Source organism: Nuphar pumila, chromosome 12 (assembly GCF_984573655.1).
Source record: "Nuphar pumila chromosome 12, dmNupPumi1.hap1.1, whole genome shotgun sequence".
Classification (NCBI taxonomy): Eukaryota; Viridiplantae; Streptophyta; class Magnoliopsida; order Nymphaeales; family Nymphaeaceae; genus Nuphar; species Nuphar pumila.
Genome location: NC_143260.1, coordinates 81,536,401 through 81,560,586, shown reverse-complemented (window position 1 = coordinate 81,560,586; position 24,186 = coordinate 81,536,401). Strand labels below are relative to the sequence as shown.

At 36.9% G+C, this 24,186-nt stretch overlaps 1 protein-coding gene across 1 annotated transcript in view; it reads right to left on the bottom strand.

Moving 5' to 3' along the window:
* LOC149821072 (cinnamoyl-CoA reductase 2-like) overlaps positions 1–23,965 on the bottom strand; it is a 57,274-nt gene extending 33,309 nt beyond the window's left edge. Inside the window, exons 1-4 of the mRNA XM_089982873.1 lie at positions 23,761–23,965; positions 23,353–23,525; positions 23,088–23,273; positions 22,791–22,953 (exon numbers count right to left, since the gene is read on the bottom strand). Of these exons, the coding sequence (XP_089838999.1) occupies positions 22,791–22,953; positions 23,088–23,273; positions 23,353–23,525; positions 23,761–23,872 (634 nt within the window). The 5' untranslated portion in view covers positions 23,873–23,965. The remainder of the gene's footprint in view (positions 1–22,790; positions 22,954–23,087; positions 23,274–23,352; positions 23,526–23,760) is intronic.
* Positions 23,966–24,186: the final 221 nt, after the last annotated feature.

Here is a 24,186-nt window from a genome sequence, read left to right as displayed (position 1 = left end):
GTTAAGAATACGGCCTAACAGAGGAATGTCGAAAGAAAAAGTTTTTCCATGGACCATGGATGTGATAGTTGATTGGTCATGGTTGACTGAAAGGTTGGTGTAGAAAATTTTGATTAGCTGAGGATAATATGACAAGGAGTTGGACGATCCTAAGATGTACACAAAGTCTTGAAGAGAGGTCTCTAGGTTAAAGGAGGTGAATGCGTTAAAATGGACTAACTTACCAGTGTGGATTGGCAGAGAGTTAATGGAATGGAAGTGGTGAATGAGATCTGGATATCTCAATTCAGCTGCCTCAATCATGTTGACATCAGAAGTTCTCGAAGAAGAGGCCATTGCAAGTGATTTGAGGGAATAAAGGCTTAAAAAAATGGAGAGAGTAAGAGCTTGTAGGATGACAGAATATTTCGAATGAATTGGTGAGGAATGAAACACTTCATTAAATAGAGGGATGAAAAATATTATAATACCAAGTGAATGACAATTGAAGTGAATGAAATTTAGATTTTAGTTGAATTGAGAACTCGTGAGTTGTAACTTAAGGCTCTTGTGAATGATAGATCAAATCATTCTTTGGAAGATTGTGTTGATGAGAGTATATTATATTAGGAAAGATGACAAGAAGAACATAGTTTCAAAAATTATTTTTCTATAGAAGGAAGTTTTAATAGAGGAAAAGTCCATCGTATTGTGAAATATGTCATAGTTAGAGTAAGGAGTGCTTATTGGAAGTAGTAAAAAAATGAATGAATAAAATAGGATGAAAGAGTGGAGCCAAAGAGGTGTGTGCCACGATGTGGATTATGATCCATAGATTTTAAAGATTTTCATGTGAAGATGTGATGAGATGTGAGATAAATAAAGGCCTAATAAAACAAACAACAAGTAAAAAATTTACTTAAAGAGGATAGAATCTAAATTTGTATAGGATGCATTTAGAAGAAAACAAAATAGACTTATGAGAGAAGAGTGATGATTGCTTATATAAAAAGTAGTTTTTATGGATAGGCGTGGAAGGAGCAAGAGTTGACATAAAGAAAAGGTGATGTCATTCATAGATTTTAGAATAAGATATAAATGGAGAAGACAAACATAATAGATGATCGATATGACATAAAGTAATGTCATGATTGTCTAGACATAGTTTTTAAGAAACTCGATATGAAAGAGTTCCTAGTTTTTAGAGAGTAAAAAATGAGGTTTTCAAATCTTGTCAAGGGGCCAAATCCGTGGTTTTGAAATGACGAAAAGGTGGATTCAAATTTCGTAGGGGAGAGAGAGAGAAAGATAGGACCCTTATAGAGATGTGACCAATGAAAAGGATAATTGATTAAAAAATAAGAGGAAAGACATGTTTGTCGAAAATGAGTTTTTATAGGGATTCTTATAGAGATGCGTAAAAGGTGATTTGACATAAAACTAAATGTACTTTGAGAGAGATGATAAACAAAATAACTTGTGATGTACGTGAATACATGATAGACTCTTTTTAACTTTGAAAAAGGTGGTAAGGGGAATGAAGACAAAGCATGAAAAAAATACACACTCGATTTTGATGACAGTGTAAAACGAATTTGTAAAAAAAATGATTTGACATAAAGTGTTTTTACTTGTTAACCTTTAGTTAAGATAATTTTTGTCAAGTAAAGTTTGTAGTAAAATTATATTTTAATATTTTTAAAGGTGAACTCGAGTAAACAAATTTTACTATATCTTAATTAGTCATATGGATTAAATTCATATATCACTTAATTTACAGATTCCTAACTCTCTTCTAATTCTTATAAAGTCTTCATTTTTTTAAAGGTTTAGTGAAAATGTTTGTTAATTGTTTATTAGTGGGTATAAATTCTAGTTTGATTATGTTGCTTAGGACTTGTTCTCTTAAAAAGTGGTGTCTAATTTGAATGTGCTTAGTTCGTGAGTGTAAAATAGGATTTTTAGATAAGTTTATAACACTAGTATTATCACAGAAAATAGTTGTATTTTCAAATTTTAAACCAAAATCTTTTAAGGTTTGTTTCATCCAGATGACCTGTGTACATGCTAGGCTTGCAGCAATGTATTCAGCTTCAATAGTTGATAATGATACACAATTTTGTTTCTTACTGAACCATGAAACTAGCGAGTGCTCTAGCATTATGACATGTTTCACTTGTGTTTTTTCTGTCAGATTTACTTCCAGCGAAGTCAGCATCACTGTATGAGATTAAATCAAATGTAGATGATTTTGAATAAAATAACCCAAAATCAATTGTGCCTTTTAGATATCTCGTTATTCTTTTTACAGCTTTAAGATGTGATTCTTTTGGATTTGACTGAAATCTAGCACACACTGAACATAATATCTGGACGGCTAGCAGTTAAATAAAGTAGTGATCCTATCATACCTCTGTATGACTTTGTATCCACAGTCTTACCATCTTCATCTCTGCCTAATACAGTTGTTGTGCTCATAGGAGTATTCTTTAAAGCAGTTGAGTTCATGTTGAACCTCTTCAGAAGTTCATGAGCATATTTAGTCTGATTGATGAAGACCCCATCCTTGGTTTGCTTAATATGCAGTCCAAAAAAGTAGGTGAGTTCTCCCATCATACTCATTTCGAATTCTTTCTGCATGGACTTAGAAAAATCTTCACAAAGACTGTTGTTAGTAGATCCAAAGATGATATTGTCCACATATATTTGAACGATTAGGGTATGATCATTCACTATTTTTATAAATAAGGTTGAATCTGCTTTGCCTACAGAAAATCTGGTTTTTAATAAAAAAGTTTTAAGTCCGTCATACCAAGCACGAGGTGATTGTTTTAAACCATATAAAGCACGCTTTAGTTTGAAAACATGATCCAGAAATTGTTCATTTTCAAAACCTGGGGGTTGTTTTACATATACGTTTTCATTTATAAAACCATTTAGAAAGGCACTTTTAACATCCATTTGATATAGTTTGAAATTCATATAGCTTGCATATGCTAAAAGCATTCTTATAGATTCAAGTCTAGCAACAGGAGCAAATGTTTCATCAAAATCAATACCTTCCTCTTGGTTGTATCCTTGAGCCACTAGCCTTGCCTTGTTTCTTACAACATTACATGTTCAAACCAGCTTGTTTCTGAAGATCCATCTTGTCTCAATGATTTGATGATCTTTTGGACTTGGTACAAAATCACAGACATCATTTCTTTGGAACTGATTTAGTTCTTCAGTCATGGCTAGCATCCAGAACTCGTCAATGATAGCTTCATCAATCTTCTTTGGTTCAAGTTGAGAGATGAATGTCATGTTTGCAATCCATTCTAGCTGAGCTCTAGTTTGAACCCCCTTGGTCAGGTCTCCCAAAATCTGCTTTTGAGGATGATCTCTGATTTCAGCAAATGTTCTTTGAAGATCATCTTCATTTGGTTTAGTTGTGTTATCTAAGAAAAAATTTGTACTTTCAATATCATCATCGTTAGTCTGCTTATGAACAGATTGATTAATAGATTCACAAAAACTGACATGCATAGATTCTTTAATAGTATTTGAACTCTTATTAAAAACTTTGTATGCTTTACTATGACTTGAATATCCTAAGAATATGCCTTCAACAGATTTAGCATCAAATTTATCAAGGTTATCTTTTGTGTTAAGGATAAAGCATTTACACCTAAAGACTTTAAAATAGTCTATCCTTGGAGTTCTGTCATAGAATAATTCATAAGGAGTTCTATTTAATAAGGGTCTGACAAGAACTCTATTTGATATATAGCATGCAATATTAACAGCTTCTGCCCAAAAATATTTAGCAAGATTATTATGTTGGAGTATAGTTCTAGCAGATTCCTGAAGGGTTCTGTTCTTTCTTTCTACCACACCATTTTGAGGTGCAGCTCTAAGAAAGGCAAAGTTATGTGAAATACCATGCAAGTTACAAAAATTTACAAAAAGATCATTGTCAAATTCTCCTCCATGATCACTACGAATTTTGATAATAGTAGAGGATTTTTTATTTTGTAATTTTTTACATAAAATTTCAAATTCATAAAACGTATCACTTTTGTTTTTCAAAAATATTACCCAAGTAAATCTTGAGTAATCATCTACAATGACAAAAGCATATTTATTATTATTAAGACTAGCTACCCTAGAAGGACCAAAAAGATCCAGGTGGAGAAGCTCTAAAGGTTTTTTACTTGAAACAATATTTTTTGATTTGAAAGATGATTTAGACAATTTTCCTAATTGACATACATTACAAAAATAGTCTTTTTTAAATGATATTTTAGGTAACCCACGTACCAAATTGTTTTTAGCTAATTTAGACATATATTTAGAGTTAACATGACCCATTCTCATGTGTCATAGATTTTGAGTGTCATTGTTAGCTATAAGGTAGTGTTCAGTAATATTCTCTAGGTATAATTCATATATATTATTTCTTCTTATACCTTTTAAAATAATATTTTCGTTGGTGTCTGCTATAAGGCATGCATCATGTTTAAAGCTAACATTATAACCTGTGTCACACATTTGACTTATACTTAGGAGGTTATGTTTTAAGCCTTTAACAAGGAGAACATCTTTGATAAGAGGTTTATCAATATTACTAATATTGTCAATACCAATTATCAAACCTTTGTTGTTATCTCCAAAGGTGACGGTTCCTCCTTTATGATGAAGAACAACAAACAGATTTGGATGTCCTGTCATATGTTTTGAACATTCACTGTCTAGTATCCATCTGTTCTTCTTCTTTAGAGCCTGCAAAACATTAAGTAAAAATTCTATGAGGTACCCGATCGGGTCCCTTTTTGTTAGACTTTGAAACCCATATCCATTTTGATTTGGGTTTGTCTACAAATTTAGAGAAGTACATAGTATGAAAGTTGTAATACTCCTGCTTAGGTTCAGCAGAACCTTTGACAAAAACAATATTTTTGTTCATACAAGAAGGTGTATTTATATGAGAGTAACCAACACCATTCTTGTAAAAAGAGAGTTTTTGAGAGGATAGGAGTTTATCCAGGTTCTTTTTCCCTTTGGTAAACTTGAAAACCGTTTTCATAAGGTTTTCAGTTTTGCTTTTTAATTTTAAAATTTCTACTTGAAGATTTTTTGTTTTGGAATTAGTAGAACTGATTTCAGAAGTAAGAATAAAATTTTTCTTTTTCAACTCAGAAATTTCAATACTGAGTTCTTCATTTTTCTGGAGAAGCTCTAGGTTTTCAAATTTCAAACTTTTGTTTTTGAGAATCGTTTTTCTTGATTCTTCAAAAAGTTCTTGAAAAGCATTTTGAAGTTCTTCAAAAGAAAAATCAAAGGATTCACTTACAGAACTTTCTGCCATCAAGCACATGTTGGCGGTTTCAGCTTCATCATCACTTGACTCTTCACTTGTGGATGGTTCTGAATCATCCCATTGAGCATGCAGAGCCTTCTTCTTGAAGAACCTTTTCTTTAGTTCCTCGATTTTGGATTTCTTTTTTAGAAGAGAACAGTCACGTCTCATGTGACCTGGCTTATTACATTGATAGCACATGCTATCTTCCTTAGAATCTTTCTTTTCCTTGTGCTTATTTGATAGTTTGTTCTTTCTCATGAAGCACTGAAATTTTCGAGTAAGCAGCGCAATTTCAGATTCATTTTCTGAGTCCTCATTCTCAGAAAGGGCTGGGAAGGCTAGAGTCTTCTTTGTAGGTTGTTCATCTTCCTTTTTTTCCTTCATATGAACTTCATAGGCCATAAGATTGCCTATTAAGTCGTCCAGGGTAAGCTTGGATAAATCTTGAGCTTCTTCAATAGCTGTTGTTTTTTTCTCTCAATCAGTTGTGAGAGATCTCAAGATTTTCTTCACCTTATGTCTGGGAATAGGTTTCTCTCAGAGATTTAAGGTCGTTGGTGATGTTGGTGAATCTTGTAAACATCTCTGTGATAGGTTCATCTTTGTTCATTTTGAACAACTCATATTTTCGAACCAGAGATAAGATCTTGGCTTCTTTCACCTTGTTGGTTCCTTCATGAATAACCTCCAGAGAGTGCCAAATATCATAAGCAGATTCACAAATGAATATTCTGTTAAATTCATTTTGATCAATGGCACAATACAAAGCATTCATAACCTTTGCATTTAGATTGGCCATCTTTTTTTCTTCATCAGACCATAAGCTATAGTCTGAGGATGGAGATGTGTATGGATGTTCAACAATTTTCCATGCAGCAAAATCTATAGACTTTAGAAATATAGTCATCCTACATTTCCAATATCCATAGTTGGAGTCGTTGAATAAGGGAGGCCGAGATGCGTGTTGACCTTCAATATCACGAGCATAAGAGGTTGATGTCATTTGTGCTGGAAGACTTGTTATGTCGAAACCAGCAAACCTGCTCTGATAACAAATGAAATTCCACTAGAGGGGGGGTGAATAGTGAAATATGAAATAGATCGATAATATAAAAATTTAAAGGCAATAAGGCACAACACAGAAAGCACAAGATTTATACTGGTTCGATCGAATTACTGACCTACATCCAGTCCCCAAACAAAACACTCGAGCCTTTCACTATAAAATCTGAGTTACCGGATAAATAGTACAATCACCATCTTTCTCAGAGGTCTACTTCTCTCAACAGAGAAAGAAAACACCATCTTTCTCAGAGGTCTACTTCTCTCAACAGAGAAGGAAAACACCCTCTTTCACAGAGGTCTACTTCTCTCAACAGAGAAGGGAAACACCCTCTTTCACAGAGGCCTACTTCTCTCAACAGAGAAGGAAAACACCCGCTTTCACAGAGGTCTACTTCTCTCCACAGAGAAGAAATATAGTGAATAACAGAAAGTTACAATACTTCCTATAGAACCTTCAAAAAGATATGAATGCACGAATGAAGATTCTCAGAATGTTCTTTTCTTTTCACACAGATGATTCTCTTTGTCAAAGAGTTTTTCTTGACTTTTTTTCTTTTCTTTTCTCTTTCTTTTTCTAGGCTCTCTTTTTCGAATATAGAATAAGAATTTTTCTCTTTGTAAGCTCACGTGTCTTGTTCAAAATACTATTTTGTTAGTGTATATATAGCCTCAAGAAAATAGTCGTTGCCTTTTTTAAATGATTGTCCTTTTGAGATATGAGATGTCAAGTCATTTCAAAAACAACTTTGTGTAAAAAGATATGTGTACTATATTGCTTTTTCGAAAAGTCTTCTTTCCATAAGTGTAGCATTTGGGGTACACTATTCGTTGTTGTATTTTTTAGATGAGATATAATTTGTAAAAGTTCTATTCTTATAATAAATGATTTGTAATACAGTGAACGTTGGAGTGTAAGATATCATGTAGTTTTGTCTTTACTCAATTTAATGATTTGTAGTATATCAGTATTTTTATTACAAGTCGTCACTTCTTTAGTTAAATGTATGTAAAAACAATAAATGCTTTGTTGAATACTTTATTTATAAATGGTCATTTCTCAAATGCTTTTTGAAGAGTCATTTAATGTTTACAGAAGGAATGATGATTTTAAGTAAGTCAACATTCTTGAGTGTATAAAGTAACTAAAGTCTTTTCCATAATATAATAATATTTGTTTTGTTAATTCAAGATAGTCGATTATGTATTATGACATAAATTCATTTTGTCTTTTTCTTTCATACTTGAAATCATTAGCTTTTGTTTCTTTTCAAGTTGTCTTTTTCATAAGTGCATGTTAGAAGATACAATTAATGCTTTTGAAATCATGAGTTATTATATATTGTCAAAATACATTTTTCATAAATGCTTGTAAGAAAGTACAATGATTTGTTTTCAAAAAGGCGTTTTTTGAAATATCGTATCCTTTTATGAAAACATATCTTTTTGTAAAATAGATGGCTTGTATGATAGAGTATGTAATATGCAATATGCAATATGCATGCTTCTGAAGGTTCTGTTACATATGACTCTAAAGAAGAAAAAAGTCTTCATCTTGAAGTAGCCGATCTCCTTGAATGATCTTTAAGAGTGTATGGCCCATCAAGCTTTTTCTTCAGAGAGTATAATTGCACCAAAGGTTATACTTGAGCAGGTTGTCTCAATTCTTTTTAGGTGAAATAACCTTGCATCAAATACTCGTTAAATACATGACAGATCATATCAAGTCATAATATAACATTTTTCATAAAGGCATATCATCATATCATATTAAAGCATACATGACAGTATATCATATTATGTGTCATCAAAACATAGTTTCTCAACAACAAGGTCCTCCAAAAAATATTCACGAAAACAATAAACTGGACACTCAAACAGTTCCACCAAAGTACCAGAACATTCACAAGCTACAAAATGAGCTCACACACAAACACCCACTAAAGAGGCAAAGACACGATATAAAATTAATATTTTATTGATCAAGACTATGGAAGAAACATTACATTTGAGAGGGGTTTCAACATATAGACAAACATGAGAGGCTCCAAGACAGTCACTGGGAGGGTCCAACGACTCTCAATAGAGCCATTGGGCTGTAATAAAATGGTGGTCTTCAACAAATGCACAAATAACTCACAAACAAGTGTCTATTGGAGACACTAAAAGCATGACCCTTGAAAGGGTATAAAGGAAAGAACACTTGAAAAATAAATAATACTTTATTCATGAACAAAATGCTTAAGAAGCATGGTTATTTACATTGAAGGGGTTCACCCCTATATATACAAAAAAATGGGAGAGAGAGGAGAGCTCATTTTGAGCTCTCCAAAAAGAGACGACAGTCCAACAACATTTGTTATTATAGCTGTTGGACTATAGTCCAACAACATTTATTATAGTTGTTGGACTACAGTCCAACAGCTACTTGCACAGTCAAGTTCCAACAGGAACTTGATTGGATCAAAATATCTAGTTTCTATTGAACTAGATGCTAAAAAAAGAAAATAAAAAAATAGAAAAAAATAATAATAAAAGAAAATATAATAATATTAAATAATATATATATATATATTGCAGTTTACATTTTAACACTCCCCTCCAAACTTACGGTACAATGAGCGAAAGTTTGTCTAAGAGGAAGTGAAATCTGGGAGCAGCGAGAGGCTTGGTGAAGAAGTCTGCTAATTGATATTATGATGTAACATATGGCAGATCAATGGTTCCATGTAAGTATTCCTCTCTGACATAGTGACAGTCCATCTCAATGTGTTTAGTGCGCTCATGGAATGTCCGGTTGCTTGCAATGTAGATCGCACTTTTGTTGTCACAGCACATCTTTGAAGCTTGCGTTGCTTTAGCTCCCATATCCGCTAGCAATCGTCTGAGCCAAACAACCTCCATAGTGGTGGTTGTCATGGCTCTGTATTCAGCTTCGGTGGAGGAAAGAGAGACTTTCTGTTGCTTCTTGCACCTCCACGAAATCAAGGTTTCACCTAGGAACACACAAAAACCAGTAGTTGAGTGTCTATTATTGGGATCACCTCCCCAGTCAGCATCAGTATATGCAATTAAATTTAATGAAGATGAAGCAGACAAGAAGAGTCCTCGTGAAAGAGAGGATTTTAAGTATCTAATAATACGCAAAATCGCTCCCATGTGCACGGAGGTGGGAGCATGCTGAAACTGACTGACTATATGAACCGCATGAGTTATATCTGGCCTAGTAATGGAAAGATAAGAAAGAGCTTCAACAAGTTGTCTATAAGGAGTAGGATCATCAAGAAGTTCTCCATCATCAATTTTCATTTTAACATTGACAACTTCTGGAGTGTCTACTTTCTTATCATCTGTAATTCCAGACCTGGAAACGATATCAAGAGCAAATTTAGATTGAGATATCAAATACCCCCGAGGGGAATAAGCAACTTCAATGCCTAAAAAATATCTTAATAAACCTAAGTCAGTCATTTCAAAGTGAGTTTTAAGAAGAGATTTGATATTTGCAACTCCCTGTTTGTCGCCTCCGGTGATGATCATATCGTCCACATAGAGAAGAAGAAGAATGATGCCTGCATCAGATTTCTTAACAAACAAAGCAGTGTCAGTTAAACAAGGTTGAAAACCAATATCAAGCATAACATGACTAAATCGGTCATACCAGGCTTTTGGAGCCTGTTTAAGACCATAAAGAGCTTTTTCTAGACGAAGAGCTTTACCCTTAGGGATACTAATACCAGGTGGGGCTTCCATGTATACTTCTTCAACGAGATTCCCATTCAGGAAAGCATTTTTGACATCTAATTGAAAGATAGGCCATGTTCTAATGGAGGCCAAGGCTATTAAAGTTCTAACAGTGGTCATACGGGCCACAGGAGCAAATGTTTCTTCATAATCGATGCCATACTCTTGGGCATATCCTTTTGCTACTAAACGGGCCTTATATCTTTCCAGGGTCCCATCACTTTTGGTTTTGACTTTGTATACCCACCTACAACCTATAGGTTTCTTACCCGGAGGAATATCTTGTATCGTCCAAGTATTGGCCTTTTCTAGTGCATCCAATTCTATTTTCATGGCTTCTATCCATTCTATATGATTTTTTTGCTTGAGAATAGGATGATGGTTCAACATATGATTGTATTAATGTAATGGCGGCCCTATACGTGGGTGAAAAAGATTCATAAGACACAAATTTTTCTGGAGGTTTAGAGATTCTAGACGTTCTTCTAGGTGAGACTTCAGAGTATTTTTGTAATGCACATGGAAGATTTTGCTCTCTACGTCTTGAATATTGTAGACTAACATCCCTATGGATTTGCTCTTCATTATCATCATTTTCAACAACAATAGGACTTTGATCATTGTCAAGGTCACATCCAACATCACATTCATTGAATTTTGAAGTTGGATCAATTAAAAACGAGTATTCAGTGATATCCTTGGATTTTTCAAATTCAAAGAAGCTTCCTTTTTCCAAAAAAGATACATTTCTTGACACATATAATTTGTCATTTTGAAAATCGAAACACCTGTAGCCTTTTTTATTATCAGCATATCCTAAAAAGGCACATGGGATTGCACGAGGAGAGAGTTTATCATTTCTGTTGGTGAAAACAAAACATTTGCATCCAAAGACTCTTAATCTAGAATAATTTGGAGTTAAATTAACAAGCTTTTCTATTGGAGTTGTATTCTTTAATGAGGAAGATGGCATCCTATTAATGAGGTAGGTGGCAGTTAGGACCGCTTCAGCCCAAAAACTTTTTGGAACTTGATTTGCAATTAGCAATGTCCTAGTAGTTTCCATAATGTGCCAATGTTTGCGTTCGGCTAGGCCATTCTGTTGTGGAGTGTGTGAACATGATCTTTGATGTGTAATACCATGTAAATTGAGATAGTCTTTGAATTCGTTGGACATAAATTCTCCCCCTGAATCAGTGCGAAAAACAGAAATATCATTTTGAAACTTATTTTTAACCATTTTATGAAATATTTGGAAGTTAGCAAAGACATCAGATTTATGTTTAAGAAAATAAATCCAAGTATGTCTAGAAAAGTCATCAACAAAAATGACATAATATGTATAACCACCTTTGGAAATAACTGGTGCGGGGCCCCAAACATCCGAATGTATTAACTCAAGTGGTCGTGAGGAAACAAAAGTTCTACTAAGAAATGGTAACCTTTTGCCAAGAATGCAGTCTTTACAAGAAAAATTTTCAGAATTACAAATTTTTTCCAAACTTGGAAAATATTGAATTTTAGACATATGAGGATGGCCAAGCCTTTTGTGCCATAAATCCAATTCTAATTTCTGAATATTATAACAAAATGCATTCTTGGGTAATTCCAAAAAGTCCATGTAATAAAGTCCTCTTTCTCTATGGCCTTCCCCAATCAGCTTCCCTGACTGGCGATCCTGTACCCAACAACCATGAGAAGAGAAGGAGATATTACATCCATAATCAGATATTTGCGAGACAGATAAGAGATTCAAATTAAGTTTAAGGATATATCTAACTTCTGGGATAAAAAATCTTTTGGATTTTTGAAGATTTTCAAAACATCCTATTCCTTTTACTTCGAGAGATGTGCCATCGGCTGTAAAAACCTTTGACACACTTGAGTTATTTTTAAGACATTCGGATAGACTATTAACATTTGGGGTCATATGAAAAGAAGCACCAGAATCTAAAAGTCAAGGAAAGTTACCTGAACCGGAGAAAGATGCAACTGCCGCTCCAGTTGAGGCTTCGGTTGAGGAGGATACCCCTTTGAGAAGAGGTTGAAGGATTTCCATCAGTTGAGCCATAGACACAGGTGCATCTTGATCTTTTGACTCAGATTCAACAGATGCAACTCTTTTTTCTTCTCTTCTTTTTAACTTTGGACATTGAGGCCTATAGTGCCCCGGTTCATGACAATGATGACAAATAACTTTTCTTTTATCAAAGTCGCCGTTTTGCCTTCCAAAATGAAGTGGCTTGTAAGTACGAGTATGATTCCCCGGTCTAGATACAGCTAAAACGGAGTCATCATCAACTTTTGGAGTACTTTTTCTAAGTCTATTTTCCTCCATAGTGAGCTCTTCTATAGTATCAACAATAGAAGGAATTTTTCCACGATGTAAAAGGGCCGATTTGGTGGATTCAAACTCCGGCCTTAGACCATTCACAAATTGATATAAATGTTCCATATCGAGTTGCTTTTGGCGAAGCTCGATGTCTTCGGCACAATGCCATTTGGGCTCAAGAAGAGCCAACTCTTCCCAAAGTTCGGACAACTCATTATAATATTCTCGAATAGTTTATCTTTTTGAGTCATTGTCCGAACTTTATCTTGTAAATTGCATACATGTGCAATATCTTTAAGGGAATACATGTTTTTGAGGTATTCCCAAGCCTTATCGGCATGCTCAAACTTAGCTAGACTAGAGCATTTTTTAATGTCTATGCTATTGATGAGCCATGACATAATTTTTGCATGCCCTATCCTCCATTCTTTCCATTTCTTTTCATAAGTGGCTAACGCCTTATTCTTCTCTTCTTCCGTTAGAGGAACCTCTTTATCACCCTCTTTCTTGGTAAGAGATAGTTTAGGTTCCAAATCGGAACCATCCACTATACCCCATAAACCTTTTCCCCAAATGTGGTGCTTCATAATCGAAGCCCACATTACATAGTTAGTATCATTTAGCTTCATAGGAATGATGGTGATCTTATCATTGTCATCCATCTTTTACAAGGGTAAGAGAGGAATAAATAGGAGGAGAGAGAGAGAAAAATAAAAAGAAAAGAAAAAGAGTAGACAAAGGAATAAGAGAGGATACAAAACCATTTTTTTTTTAGCACAAGTTCGCCTTTCTTCAAACAAATCTTCTTGAGCCAAGAACAAGGTGATGAAACACCTTTTGTAAATGTGGCACGGAAATCGAGGCGGAAGCACTTCAAGATCTAAGGATTTCGTAGCTCTGATACCATGTAATAAAATGGTGGTCTTCAACAAATGCACAAATAACTCACAAACAAGTGTCTATTGGAGACACTACAAGCATGACCCTTGAAAGGGTATAAAGGGAAGAACACTTGAAAAATAAATAATACTTTATTCATAAACAAAATGCTTAAGAAGCATGGTTATTTACATTGAAGGGGTTCACCCCTATATATACAAAAAAATGGGAGAGAGAGGAGAGCTCATTTTCCAAAAAGAGATGTTGGATTCCAACGTCTCTTAATATAGCTGTTGGACTACAGTCCAACAGCATTTATTATTATAGCTGTTGGACTATAGTCCAACAGCATTTATTATAGCTGTTGGACTACAGTCCTACTTGCACAACAGGAACTTGACTGGATCAAAATATCTAGTTTCTATTGAACTAGATGCTAAAAAAAGAAAATAAAAAATAGAAAAAGAAAATAATAAAAGAAAATATAATAATATTAAATAATATATATATATATATATTGCAGTTTACATTTTAACATGGGCCTCCCAACGACTCTCTTGTTGACTAGTCAACAAATGTTGACTAGTTCAAACAAGACCAAAAAATAAAAACTAACCTAGTTACACACACATATATATTTATAAATACATATATGTACATATGTATTTATACGATATATATTTACATTTTTAACACCTAACACTTTCTGAAGAGAATGGGCATGAGATTAAAATTTTGGTTTCAGAGATCTCAATGGCAGCACATGAGACAAGAGGAAGGAAATGACTGGGAATAGAAGTCGATGCCCACTCTTGGATTCCTTAGTGGGTAGTTTTCTCATAACACACACATGATATATATATATATATATATATATATATATATATATATATACACACACACATTGATAGATAGATAGATGTTAGGGTTACATTAGGGTTTGGTATTTTACCAAAATACCGTCTTTTCAATACAACACAAACAAAATAGATAAATTACAAATACAACCCTACAGTTGTAAATAATTCATATTCCTAACAGAGATTTAGAAGTTTCATAAGAGAATTTAGAGTTTTTTATGCTTTCCATCTTAGAAGGTGATTTTGCATGAGAAAGGAGCAAATTTCCAATGAAGTTCACCACTTCTATTCTTTTTTGGAGGTTGTAAGGGAAACAAATTCTTTCCTTCTCTTAGTTATAAAAGATATTGCAGCAAGAGATTTACAAAGCTTTAAGATAAAAAAATTATTGTTTTAGAGTTTTTAGCTTTTTTATTTAAGATTTATCAATGAACCAGATGCTTTTGAAAAAATTGTAACTTGGTAGTGTTTTAGGCGCATGCTTCATAATGGGATATCTTAGTTGTCAAAAGTTGCGCCTACCCTGGCTAGGCATAGGGCCACAGCCTAGGCTTTTGGGTCTAGGCAGTAGGGCCCTATTTTTGTTTATACCTAGTCTGCCTAGGTTGTCCATGCCTAAGCAGTAGGGACATAGTTGTCATGTTTTTTTAAATTTTTTTGTCTCATTTCTTTCTTTTCTTTTCTTTTCTTTTCTTTTCTTTTTCTTCGTTCTCCCACCCTAAAAACTTTCTTTTTTTATTCTCTCTTTTTCTTCTTTTGTTTTTCTTTTTTACCTTATTTTTGTTCTTCTTCCTCCTTTCAACCCTCCGTTAGGCGGAACCTAGGCAGCCTAGCCAAGATAGTCTCTCGATTTGATGGGCATAGCACACACATATATATGTTTTTTGTGTAATTGTATACAATTATATATATATTAACATATCATAAACATATATTATAAATTTACAATATTATGTGTTTATATTATATATATATATATATATATATATATATATATATACATATAGGTGTACTTAATTCATATATAATCTATAAGCATATGAGTTATCTATTTGTTTTTATGTAATATAATTGTTTCACAGTGGTCGACAACATGCTATTATTTATCTATTGCTTATTGTTTATTGATTTTATGTTGTATACATGTTTGTCATTAATTTTAGTAGTTTGTTTACATATTTTGTATGTTTTTTAAAAAAAAAATTATTTGGGGTACCGCCTAGTCTTTTTAGGGGCTCACCGCCTAGGCTCCACCTAGCGCTTTTGACAACTAAATGGGCTATACAAGTTCAAATATTATATTGCAAGGCATGGCATCTTACAACCATATCACGTTTCCTATGTTTTGAACAGAGCTTGTATTGAAGTTTCTGCCAAATTTAGAGAAATAGAAGAAAGAAGGGCGTATGTTACACCGTCACCACCACATGCACAAATGCAAAGCTACCACCAAAGGGCATTGCCAAGTTCGAGGATGAAATAGTTGATGATGGCCCATCATCATGAGTTGTGGATGAAACAATAAAAATCTACATTGTAAAATATAAAAAGTAGATTAATATTGGGAGTTAGGAGTTAGGATGTTTAGAGTAGATTTAGACATGGTTGGTGAAATCGCCGGTCTAAACCGTCGAACTCGGTCACTCGGGCTGACCCGGCACCTGACCAAGTGGCGATTTGAGTTTTGCATGGTTATGGACAAACTCGGTTGCCACTCGGTGGGGGTGTATACTCGGCTATGTCACAGGGACTCGGCAAAACAGATGCCGCACCCGCGTCGACGCGACAGGGGATCGCGTGCGGGTGCGGCACCGGGTGCGGTCAACACGACCCTGGGTGCGGTCAACGCACCCAGGGTCATTTTTGTCCACAATTTTGGGCGGAAAAAAAAATTCCCCCCCGATGAAAAGGAGGAGGATTAGGGCAAAAAAAATTTTTTGCCCTAATCTCTCCTCTCTCTCCCCCTGAGCTCGAGCTCTCCCATTGTCGCCCCAGCGCCGCCGCCCCCAGCGTCGCCGCCCCCAGCGCCGCCGCCCCCAGCTCCGCCTCCCAGGCTCCTCCTCTCCTTTCGCAGGTATGTCTCTCACTCTCTTCTTGGGTCGGCTGGGGAGGGGCCGAGCACCCCCCCCCCCCCCCCCTCTCTCGGTCTCTTGTTGGGTCGGTAGGGGAGGGGCTGAGCCTCCCCTGCTCCCTCGTTTTTCAGCATGGGAGGGGCCGAGCCCCTCCCCCATCTAGCTATTTTTTTGGGTCGACAGGGGAGGGGCCGAGTCCCTCCCTTTTATGTTTTTCTTTTTTGGGTCGACAGGGGAGGGGCCGAGCCCCTCCCCTTTATGTTTTTCGTTTTTGGGTCGACAGGGGAGGGGCTGAGCCCCTCCCCTTTATGTTTTTCTTTTTTGGGCCGACAGGGGAGGGGTCGAGCCCCTCCCCTTTATGTTTTTCGTTTTTGGGTCGACAGGGGAGGGGCCGAGCCCCTCCCCTTTATGTTTTTCTTTTTTGGGTCGACAGGGGAGGGGCCGAGCCCCTCCCCTTTATGTTTTTCGTTTTTGGGTCGACAGGGGAGGGGCCGAGCCCATCCCCTTTATGTTTTTTTTTTTGGGTCGACAGGGGAGGAGCCGAGCCCCTCCCCTTTATGTTTTTCATTTTTGGGTCGACAGGGGAGGGGCCGAGCCCCTCCCCCATCTGTTTTTTTTTTCTTTGGGTCGACAGGGGAGGGGCCGAGCCCCTCCCCTATATGTTTTTTTTTTTTTGGGTCGACAGGGGAGGGGTCGAGCCCCTCCCCCATATGTTTTTTTCTTTGGGTCGACAGGGGAGGAGCCGAGCCCCTCCCCCATCTGTTTTTTTCTTTGGGTCGACAGGGGAGGGGCCGAGCCCCTCCCCCATCTGTTTGTTTTTTTCTTTGGGTCAACAGGGGAGGGGCCGAGCCCCTCCCCCATCTGTTTTTTTTTTTGGGGGGGGTCAACAGGGGAGGGGCCGAGCCCCATCTGTTTTTTGTCTTTGGGTCGACAGGGGGCCCCTCCCCCATCTGTTTTTTTTTTTGGGTCGACAGGGGAGGGGCCGAGCCCCCCTCGCTCTCGCTCTCGCTCTCTTGTTGGGTTGGCAGGGGAGGGGCTAAGCCCCCCCTTCTCCCTGTGTCTTCGAATTGATTTGAAAATTGTAATGTATTTTTTTTTTGTGTTTTCAGGATAAAAATGACGGATAAAGGGAAAGGACTTGCGTCATCCTCATCCCAACATGTGAATTCTGCTGCTAGTTTTGCTGATAGTTGCAGTGGGATTGATGATGTGGGGCCACTATGGATACATGTAGATAAAGTTGCAAAAACTGGAGAAGGAGGTGGTGGAAACAAAAGATTTTGATGCAAGCTCTGCGAAAAAGATTTTGTTGGGTCTTACACAAGAGTGAAGGCTCATTTGTTGAAGATACCAGGACATGGCATTTCAGCTTGCAGAAAAGTTGATGAGGCAATGCGAAGGCAATACAAGAAAATACAAGAAGAATATGAGAAGAGAAAGGCAATGGTCGATTCTTCTGCAGTCAGTGTGCCATTTGCAAGCCACCAAGAAGATGCTGAAAAAAAAAGAAAAGTCAATTTAGGAGGTAGAGGAACGATACAAGCAGCATTCAATACATATGGAAGAGAAGAATTGGATAGAAAAGTTGGGAGGTATTTTTATTATGGTTCACTCCCATTTAATGCGGCTAGAAATCCTTATTGGAAGGATTTAGTAACATCCCTGGCAAATTATAATTTGAGTGGTTATGTGCCTCCAAGTTCAGAAAAAATACGAACCACACTTCTTGCAGAAGAGAGGGCAAACGTGAAGAGGTTGCTAGAAATTAAAAAATATTCATGGGAGCAAAATGGAGTTTCCATTGTGTCTGATGGATGGACAGATATTCAAAGGCGTCCATTAATCAATTTCATTGCTTGTTCGCTTAGTGGCCCAATATTCTTGAAAGCAGTTGATGCATCTGGGGAATATAAAAATGCAGAGTATTTGAAGGGATTGTTTATAGAAGTGATAAAAGAAGTGGGTGATCAGAAAGTGGTACAAATCATTACAGACAACGCTCCGGTTTGTAAAAGTGCAGCGTTGAGTTTGGAGAGTGAGTACCCTCATTTTTTTGGACTCCCTGTGTAGCACACAGCTTAAATCTAGCCCTAAAGAGCATATCAACCCCAAAGAAGAAGAAAATTCACAAGCATATGCTTTATGTTCATGGATTGAAGATTTAGAAAGAAATGTCAAAAGCATTAGGAATTTTGTTGTTAACCACCATCGTGCTAATGCTATATTTAATAGGCATTCTGATTTGAAACTGTTGAAGGTCGTTGAAACACGTTTTGCGTCCATCATTGTGATGATGAAGAGGATTAAAAGAGTGAAGAATGCTTTAATTAACATGGTGACTGATGAAAATTGGACATTCTATCGTGTTGATGATGATATGAAGGCTCAAGAAATTAAGAAATTCATTCTTGATGATGAGTTTTGGGACAGAGTGGTATACTTCCTTTAATTTACGCAACCTATTTGGGAAATGTTAAGAGAAGTTGATAAGGATGAGCCCATGCTTCACAGAGTTTATGAAATGTGGGATAATATGATTGAAAAAATACAAGCTATAGTTTTCATGCATGAAGAAAAAAATCCTGCATTGGATGATTCAGATTTTTTTAATCATATTCATTCAATTTTAGTCAGAAGATGGGATAAGAGCAACACTCCTTTACATTGCATGGCACATTCTCTTAATCCAAAATATTATGCAAATAAGTGGCGGGCTGGTGGTATTGGTCGTGTCCCTCCAAATTTAGACCCAGAGCTATCAAGACATAGAAATATGTGTATGATGACTTTTTCCAGAAGCATATCTTCTACATCAAGTCACACAAGAGTTTAGAAAATTTTCATCTTCGAGATTATATGCACCGGCATTATTCGCGAGAGAAGAAGATAATATAGATCCTATCACATGGTGGTCAACATTTGGATCAGAAACACCTCTTCTGCAACGTCTTGCATCAAGATTGCTATCGCAGCCTGCTAGTTCATCTTGTTGTGAAAGAAATTGGAGCACATATTCTCAAATCCACAACATGAAGAGAAATAAACTCACCAGCAAGCGTGCAAAGGATTTAGTATATGTTTATTCAAATCTTCGATTACTTTCGCGAAGCAATGATGAATACAGGTACTAATTTGCTCTCTTAGTTATTTGATTATTTCTTAGTTTTCATTTAAATATACTTGTATTGTATTTATCATTTTCAAATTGGGTTTATAATGCAGACAAGGAACATCCAAATTTTGGGATGTAAACCCAGAAGAGTGTGACTTCGAGGGAGAACATGAATTCAACGTAACAAACATGGATTTAGCTGAGCCCAGTATTCCTTCTAATGATGCATTTGATGATGAAGAAGAAAATTATTAGCATCCATTACTTCATCAGGATATACTTTGGTATGTAATTTAGTTCTTTTATGCAATACTTATTTGATTGATATTTAGGTCGATTTATGTAATTGCTTTACTTATTTGATTGATAATTTGATATTTAGGTTGATATACTGCATGCATGATGAATCATATTATGAGTTTATGACAATGTTTACTGTTAAATGTTAAACTGTTAAAACTTCAAAATTATATATATATATATATATATAAATTTTTTTTACATTTTTGCCCCTGCCGCACCCCCACACCCAGGTTTTTTGGAAGTGCCGAATCCCCGCACCCGCACCCGCACCTGCACCCGCACCCATGTGACATAGATACTCGGCCAAGTGACCAAGTGCAACATCAAATTTTGTAGTGACATGCATTCAAAACTAAAGTATGAAACTACATATTATACCTTGACACAAGCTGGAAAAGAAAAAAAAACATCAGTAGATATCTTACACACCAAAAATGAAACTAAAAGCATTTGTGGGCTTGGTAACAATGAGACCATGCATGATCAACTTGTCTGTGTATTTTGACTTTTTTCCTTCATTCATAGAAAACACATTGTGTTTATCCAATTAATTGTGTTCAGCAGCTCCTCCACATATCTTCTTAACCAAAATGCATGCTAACATCTGAGCAAGCAAAACTAATGAAATTCAACCTAGTAAAATGCCCCCATATCCCTATGCAACATTGACCATAATGTTCTTTCATGTTTCCCATATTTTTACACTTTTTAATATTTAAAATATTAATAATTGCAAGAATTTTATTTTTAAAATTTATGAAAAAACAAAAACCGAGTCATCCAAGTTAACTTGCTTAGTCATGCTGAGTCACGAGTTAGACCAAAAACGGTTTTTGCCCGAGTCACCGGGTGAGCCAACTATGGATTTAGGAAACTATATTACTAGAGTATTAGAATTTGGGATATTAGAGATTTTTTTTTATATTTTTGTGGTTTTAATATCTTCTAAATTTTATTTTGTTTGAGCATCTGAAATATAAAACCTTGTAAACTTAGCTAAGTAGACCCCCGCCCCACCCCAAGTTGTAAACTTGGTTTATCGGGGAGGGTTTTTCACCATAGTTGGTAAACCTAACGAGTTGACTCAGGAATTGCTGGAGTCGACCCATATCGGATCATAACTGGGTAACCAATTCAGGACCACTAACCCAAATTGCATCTTATGTGTTTTTTTGTCGTGCATTTTGTGGTTTTAATGTGTAATTTTAATAAAAGAATACTTGTTATAAAGAATCATAAATATTAGCAATTATAGATAGTTGAGTACATATATCACAGGGACTCGCTAAACCAGGTGTCGTAATGCAGGTGCGGGTGCAGCACCAATTCCAGGTGTCGCGACGCAGGTGCGGGTGCGGCACCGATGCGGTCAATATAATCCTGGGTGCGGTCAACCTGCACCCAAAGTTATATTTGTCCAAAATGGATTCACTCAACTTTGACCGAGTCCATTTTGGACCATTAAAAAAATTGTGACCAATATTTTTTTCTTTTTTTTATTATGTCGGTGAAACAAGGAGGAAGAAGAAGAAGAAGAAGAAGGAAGAAAAAAAGGAAAAAGAGAGATAGAGAAGGAAGAAAAAGATGAAAGAGGAAGAGAGGGAAGAAGACGAAGACGAAAGAGGAAGAGTTGGACCTTCACCTCCTCTTCTTCTTCTCCTTCTTCCAATATGCAAGAAAGAGAGAGAGGGCATATCGGGGAGTAGCTACATGCTCCTCCGCTTTTTCTTCTTCTTCTCGTTCATTCAATCTACTAGAGAGAAAGAGAGAAAGGGGATGCCCTCTCGGTCGAAACCCACCAGAGAGAGAGAGAAAAGGGGGGTTTCATGCCCCCACCTTTTTATTAAAAGGGTGGGTCTAGATCAAGTGTGGACCCGGTCCACACTTGATCTAAACCCAAACTGAGAGAGAGAGAGAAAAAAAAAGGGAGTTGGAGTTTCGTACCCCACTTTTTGATTAAAAAAGGTGGGTTTGGATCAAGTGTGGATCTTAATATAGATCCACACTTGATCTAGACCCAAACTCTCTCTCTCTCTCTCTCTCTCTCTCTCTCTCTCTCTCTCTCTCTCTCTCTCTCTATATATATATATATATATATATATATATATATATATATATATATATATATATATACACTCCAGCACCCCACACCCAAATTTTTTTAAAGTGCCGCATCGCCGCGCTCGCACCCGCACATATGTGACATAGTTGAGTACTTATATAACTTAGTCATTGATGTCATGTGCTAAATTTAGTGATTATACATATTCGCGAGTCAAGGGTCAAACAATCCAAACCCGAGTCACGAGTTTGCCAACTATGCTTTTGCCTTCCCCACCTCAATGGTGTTTGACTTTTTCCGAATGGCAAATGGTCAGAAAATGACCGGAAAAAAAAAATCTGTTGTTTTCACGTTCAAGGCATTGCTGGCAAATGGCCAGCAGTGCCATCTCTTTTTTTCATTTTTGTAAGATAAAATGGTGGCCGACCATTTTCCGGCCGGCCACCATTTTTTGTTTTAAATGTCTTTCTGTTTTTCATTTGGCCAGCCATTTTCAGCTAGTGGCTGGCTGGCTGGCTGGAAAATGACCTGACTCTTTTTTATTTACATTTTTTTTAGACCAAAACTGGGTTTTTGCCATCCAAATGCAGGTTTCTTAGAAACCTGGTTTTGCCCCAAGTCGTCCAAACGGACCCTAAGTCTTAAACGGTTTGATTGTTTACATTTATTCACGAGACAGTGTGTAGTGACTTATTAGCTTGATTTATTTGTTTGATGATCAAGATATTGGATAATTTTTATTTGACTTATTATTCATCATAGTCACCAGCAGTCGAGATAATTGGCCAAATATTGCAACATTTTTAAATTATAACAGTCATCTCTCAACACATTATTCATCCAATAATTCCAAACTAATTCTCACAATGAAGGCCTTGCAATTCAATTAATTTTGGGCAGTCATGCGTCATCAATATCTTTATCGTGGTTCACTATTTAACACATTATTCATTTGATAAAACCAAATTGAGTCATAAACTTCACAATTCAATCACATCGACAATGAACTAGGAAAAGAAGGAGAATTCAGGAGCCAATTACCCTGAAGAAGACGAACAAGCATTGCCATGCTCGCGTTGACGGTGGGAGGTAAAATGGGCCCCATTACCGTCCCCGGATTAATCACAACCACATCCAATCCAGTCTCTTCTGCAAATCTCCATACCACTTTTTCCGCTAGAGTTTTCGAAGCCGGATACCACAACTAAAACCACCACCAAACCTTTCACATAAAAATCTCAAATTTTCGAAGGAAAAAAAGAAAAAACGAAATTAGGGTTCCTCGATGGCAGATAGAATCAGTATAACTATACAAGACTGGAGAAAGGAGAATGTTACACCGTTTTGCTTGCAGTACTCAACATCAGTCCAACAATCCTCCCCTCTAACGACGTCTGCAGGCCATCCGGGGCTCGGAATTATGGCCGAAATCGACGAAGTCACCACGACCCGCTTCACGCCGCTCGCCTTCGCCGCTTTGAGAACGTTGAGCGTACCCTGAATCGCTGGTTCAAGAAGCTCCCGCTACCGATTTGTCACACGAACACACAACAAGAAACCGATCAGGGTCTGATAAACAAAAAAGTGAAGGGAAGGACCGTACCTCCGGGTCGTTCACTCGATCGACGGTGCACGGAGAAGCGAGGTGGAAGACACAGGCCGCGCCGTCGATGGCGGAGAAGATGGAATCGTAGTCGAGAAGTTCAATCTGGTAGAGACGTAGCCTCGCTTCCGCTCCTTCTAGTGCTTCTAGATGCTTCGTCTCCCGCTCGTCCTCTTAGATAGAAAAGGCAAGGAAGAAGAGAGGTAGAGTGAGGAGTGTTTGGACACACCCACTTATTCAGAAAGCTAGTGTACGAAGCCAGGATGTTGAATTGGGCACTGTAATGAAATACCCCAATTCATCCCACATTTCTGGATAAGTGGGTGCATCCAATTCCAACCCCAAAAGAAGTTAAGGACTAGAGTGGTGATCGCACTGATCGGGCGAAGGGGGGTAGTGGAGTGTTACCGAGATTCTGGACGGTGGCTCGGACTGTGTAGCCGCGAAGGAGGAGAAGGCGGACGAGCCACGAGCCGATGAACCCACTGCCTCCGGTCACGCACACCGTCTCCCCTCCCATCCTCTCTCTCTCTCTCTCTCTCTCTCTCTCTCTCTCTCTCTGTGTGTGTGTGTGTGTGTGTGTGTGCAGATGGAGAGTGTGTGTGTAAGTGGATGTAATGGCGGCAGTTGCACAGTTTCTGTCTGCATATGTGATGGCCCTGTGCCTTGGTGGATTTTTGTCGTTTTTAGTGACAATTTAGTGAATAGTACGGGCTTAGCATATGTGATGGCCCTGTGCCTTGGTGGATTTTTGTCGGTTTTAGTGACAATTTAGTGAATTGTACGGGCTTAATAGTAAACAGAGAAAGAGAGTGCTTAGTGCACTTTAGTGAC